This window comes from Electrophorus electricus, chromosome 5 (genome assembly GCF_041902795.1).
Source record: "Electrophorus electricus isolate QZ-2024a chromosome 5, ASM4190279v1, whole genome shotgun sequence".
In the NCBI taxonomy this organism is placed as follows: Eukaryota; Metazoa; Chordata; class Actinopteri; order Gymnotiformes; family Gymnotidae; genus Electrophorus; species Electrophorus electricus.
In genome coordinates this window covers 30,147,166-30,152,165 of record NC_137501.1, presented here as the reverse complement: position 1 = coordinate 30,152,165, position 5,000 = coordinate 30,147,166, and the positions used below count along the sequence as shown (strand labels likewise).

At 45.8% G+C, this 5,000-nt stretch overlaps 1 protein-coding gene across 5 annotated transcripts in view; it reads right to left on the bottom strand.

Annotated features, from left to right (window-relative positions):
- Positions 1-5,000, bottom strand: part of ctnna2 (catenin (cadherin-associated protein), alpha 2) — a 300,745-nt gene that overhangs the window by 171,930 nt on the left and 123,815 nt on the right. Inside the window, exon 8 of one of the 5 annotated variants that reach the window (XM_035529729.2) lies at positions 2,354-2,680. The exons of the other annotated variants lie outside the window; for them this stretch is intronic. Coding sequence (XP_035385622.1) covers positions 2,618-2,680 — 63 coding nt within the window. The 3' untranslated portion in view covers positions 2,354-2,617. Of the gene's footprint in view, positions 1-2,353; positions 2,681-5,000 lie in introns of those variants that run through there. 5 annotated transcript variants of the gene reach the window in all.

Here is a 5,000-nt window from a genome sequence, read left to right as displayed (position 1 = left end):
CCTCACCGGAGAGATGTCCGGCACAGACACGGCTGGTAATCAGAAGGCAGGAGGTGGAGAGGGGGAGGGGGTGTCGTGTCTAACCGGAGCCAGGCCAAAGAGGAAGTGAAGAAACCAAAAATCTGGCAGAGGAGAAGTCTCGTCTCGGCTGCTGCCGGTGGGACGGAGGGGCGACGGTGGAGGTTCTTAGGCTTGATGGTTCTGACCACTAAACCGTGAATGTGTTTGTTGAAGAGCAAGACGGCTGGAATTCCTAAAGCTAAAGTGTATGTGTGTGTGTGTGTGTGTGTGTAAGGGAGGAGGTTAACCAAGGAGGTTAAGCTAGACCAACTCCCCTGAGTTTGTTATTCTCTAGGAATCGTCAGCATTTCCTCACTTCATTTGTCTGCTATTAAGTAAGCGTTTCTCCCCATTAGTATAATAATGGCAGAGGGCACGCAAGCCTTGGGCAGATGGGGAGGGTAGACCCAGGGATTTAATGAGGTGACGAGGTGCCCTCGCCAGCATGAGGCAGAGCCCCGCCCTGCCAGGCTCCCTAACCCCGCCGAGTGGAGTTCAAAACAAAACAAAACATGACGTTCCTCACCAAGGCCCGGCGGCCATGATGACCGAGGTCATAGGTCTTCCGGATTTCAACACCGAAAGACAAAGAACCTACCGATCGTATTCCGGTTACAATTTCAGAGCCAGGAGTTCTTTCAGCAAGGCTGGTTTTGACTGAGCCAGTGCACATATTGTAGTGGAAAGCAGCTGTGTAGAGGCAGTCTGGGATTGAACTACTGTAAGCTATAACCTTTCATGGCCTTATACCCCGCATGAGTTCTTAGGACTACAACACTTGTACACAGCTTTAACTTTTCCCAGCATGTTCACACACGAACAATTTGGGCTATTTTTGGTGGTTGGCAGAAGTTCTGGTAGCCTGAAGTGAGAGAGTGTCCTGAAAAGCTGCCTTAGTGTGTCAGATCAGCTTCAAAAATGCCTTTATTTCAGGTTCCTGCTTAGTTAATCTTACCCCCCGTACACGTCCAATAGGATTTACTAGGGTTAAGCTACCTGGTTCCATCATAAGTTACAGGAACGTAGCAACACAGTTGGATCTTTTTGTTACTAGCTTTTTGATAGCACAGACACACACACACACACACACACACACACACACACACACACACACACACACACACACACACACACACACACACCAAGCTCCTCACGAACCCATTACTCCAGTCCATGCCTGAAGGTCAGAATGAAGGAATCGATAAGTCTCGCTGTGCAAATACAGCCTATCAAAGCTACGGTGATGGTGTGTTTGAGTGTGTGCGTGCGTGTAGTTTGGTGTGATGTGGTGTGTGAGTGGGGGGATTTGGAGTGCCTGTCTCACTGTGTGTGTGTGTGTGTGTGTGTGTGTGTGTGTGGTGGTGGGGGGGAGTTTCAGGTGAATAACAGGCTGTCTTGTTCGTTGTGTGCACTTGTGTTTGTGCATATGGCTCAGGAGTGAAGTAAAGTCTACTCAAGTCAAGAGAAGATGGCCTTCTGCAATTCCAGTACCTCCCAAAACACACACACACACACACACACACACACACACACACACACACACACACACACACACACACACACACACACACACACACACACACACACACACACACACACACACACACACACACACACACACACCTCTTTCCAACCACCCTCATGTCTTAGCAGCAAAAACAGGATAGCAGATTGAAATGTGCAATAAGTCCCATGTCATCTTTTACTGGTACATACACAAAGCTGGAAAGGTGTGTGTGTGTGAGAGAAAACCACAAAGGATAATAAAAACTTATCAACCAGTGCTGAGCTGTAAACCGACTGCCCCTATTGAGAGGACCGTGAGACTACGGGCGTTTAATCGCTTTCCTCAGGAACTGGACCAAAAGACTCAACCTCACACTCACCTGTCGGTCACTTTTCTGGCAATACTACAAAAGGTCAGGGGTGAGGAGGCTAGTGTGCACACGCATGCCTGCTCCAGGCAGTGTAGCAGAGGCTCATAAGCGGCAAATCATATCGCGGCACAAGCTGGCTCCGGTACATTTGAGTCATCGATGGAGAATTAGTCTGGATCCACTGCATCAGATTGCTCAGAAAGAAGCACCTGCTCCGTTAGGCTCCGACCAGCCCGGCAGAATAAATTTCGGTGAGCCGCAGGTTGCGAGGCCGGCCTTATAAACACAATCAGCGCTTTTGGCCACCGGAGGTTTGGAGATCATGGAAGACCCTAGTGAATATTGATAGGACTATTTAAATTCACTTTCACCGCAAGTGCCAGTAAGTGAGAAAAACACTATAAAACGCTATAAATACAAGCCAGTGGATACATGCACATGGACTGGGTGCATGGATATCAGCCACTGGAGTCGTGAGCTTGTATATCAGGGTGACTTTGTTCCAGTGTTCTCTGCAGCAGTCACAGCTAAAGTAACTTTACGAGTCAGTTTAAAGTCACTTTACATAATGCTACTTTATGAATTAATGATCTGAAGACTATCGTTGAGAGGTCTAATATGCAAACCGTTATTTAATTAATTTATTCGTGGATTAAGGACCTTTTATTATGCCTTAACAGTCATTCCAAGAGAATCAGATAAAACTGCTCAAACATCCTGTTGTCTTGTGGGTCCAAAATGACCTGTGGGGGAACAAAAAACAAAAAAAATAAAATATCTGAAGAATTTCTTTATGTATGACATTTGATGGCTTTTCCGGAAATTATCCTAACTTTAGAAAAATAAACAAAAATAATATTTTATCAAATATCTTTAAGAAATCTGTACACGTTTAGGGTACAACAATTGTCTTTGGGTCATTTCTGACCTGGCATTTAAACATCACAAGACACACATACACAAACACACACACACACACACACACACACACACACACACACACTGAATAATGGAGATTATGTGCTACGTGGCTGAACTCAGACAAAATTAAAATGTTCTTTTGCACGAGTTTGCAAACAAAATATAAACAATTTCAGACAAAAGAAACCTTGCTTGAAATCAAGGGGAGTCCATTTAAAGGCTGTAAACATGACAGAACCCCCAGTTCTCTCTGTGATGAATCCATGGGTGAAAGTTTCAGCTCCCAGCAGATTGTTTTTTTCCCGGATGTTCAGAAGGAACAAGAGATCAATGATTTGGAAGAGGAGGAGGTGTCTCAAGAAGAAGACCGTCAGGAACCACCAAGAGCGAAGCGCAGATGCTGAAGAGAACACCCAAAATGAAGGAGACACATTCTGAGCAAGGTCCGCTACACGTTTCTGAGCAAGGTCCGCGTTTCCTGATCCACTGTATGTATTTTTAATACTTTAATAAAAGGAAAATAAAGCGTGTTTTGTGCTGTAATAAAAATGGACGCGCTGATTAAATGCGGCCTTTATGCGGAGGAAAAAACCCGGATTTGTGAAAAAACGCAGATTCACAAAATACGTGATGAATAACAGGCGGGTTCTTCATGCAAAACAGATCTTAGAGTTTCAAACGAAAATAAACCGCTTTATTTTAGGGGTTTAGTGAAGGCGGTATTCAGAATGTTAAGACAACAAGAGGGATAAAAATCAAAAAATTCTGAAAACTGACAAACAAAAATTAAAAAAAAATAAATTTATATCCCATAAAAAAGCAAAGAAACAAACAAACACAAACCCCATGAAGCAAGAGTCTTTGGGGGAAGCTTTTGAACATTTGCCCCTAAATTGATGTGAAATATCAGCTGTTGAACCTTTGTGTTTCCGCGGCGAGGCTCTGTCTGTATGTGGAAGCGGCCGGGTTCAGCTCCCACTTCCTGTCGTGCCTCATCGCTGAGTTGCGATTTCCCTCCTCATGTCCCTAAGAAACCTATTACCAGGCTCTCCTGCACACACGCAGGCGGGTACCGGTGCTCACGGGCACATGTGGCGCAGGTGAGACCGTGAAAGAGTGCCCCAGCAGTGCTACAAAACAGATGCTTCAGCGCTTTCGGGATGTTGTTTTCATTTTAGACACTGTTTGAAGCACTACGCTTCAACAGAAATATCAACACGAATTTAGAAGATTATGTAGATTATGTAATCCCTTTCCGTGCAAGGTGAATGATGATTTGGGATAGATATACAGTATCTTGCTGAAAGAGTTCTGGAAGTGCAGATTAAGCTGTGACCTGCTGACCGACTTCCTACAAGTTGTTTCCATCCACGAGGAACAATCATGCCATGCCGGAATCTCTAATTCACACATTCTACTAAACACATTCCTGTTTCCACTGCACTAGGGCCAAATCCGAAAGAAGGGGTTAGATGAGGATGTGCCATCCACTGGTTTGTGTGTGTGTGTGTGTGTGTGTGCTGAACAGTGTGCAAAATAGTCCAGCACAGAATGGGCCTAAAAGACATTATGTGCTTAGTTTATTTCCAGATAAGGGACTCCCGTACCTCCCAACACACACACACACACACACACACACACACACACACACACACACTCACACACACACACACACACACACACACACTCACACACACACACACACACACACACACACACACACACACACCAGCCTTCAGCTGTCAATTTCCTTTGACCCCAGCGCATGTTTCATCTTAATGGTTAGGGGCCACCCCCCCACCCATACCTGTTACATGTCTGGCAGGAAGTTCACTGGCAGCCCCAGTGCATCATGGGAGGTGATGTACGAGGCTCTGGGGGCCTGCGTGCTTGGCTCCTGCTGGCAGTTGACAAAGAAGCCGGAGTGGCTGAGCCACTGGCATGCGCTGGTAATTGCTAACGAGGGAGAGCCACGTGTGATTGATTCTCCACTAACGAACATCCATCCTCGCTATCTTTGCCTTCCTCCTTCACTCACACTTCATCACCTGCAACTCAGGCAAAACAAAACACTCAACACACACACACACACACACACACACACACACACACATGCGCGCGTGCACGAAAGAAAGATTCTTG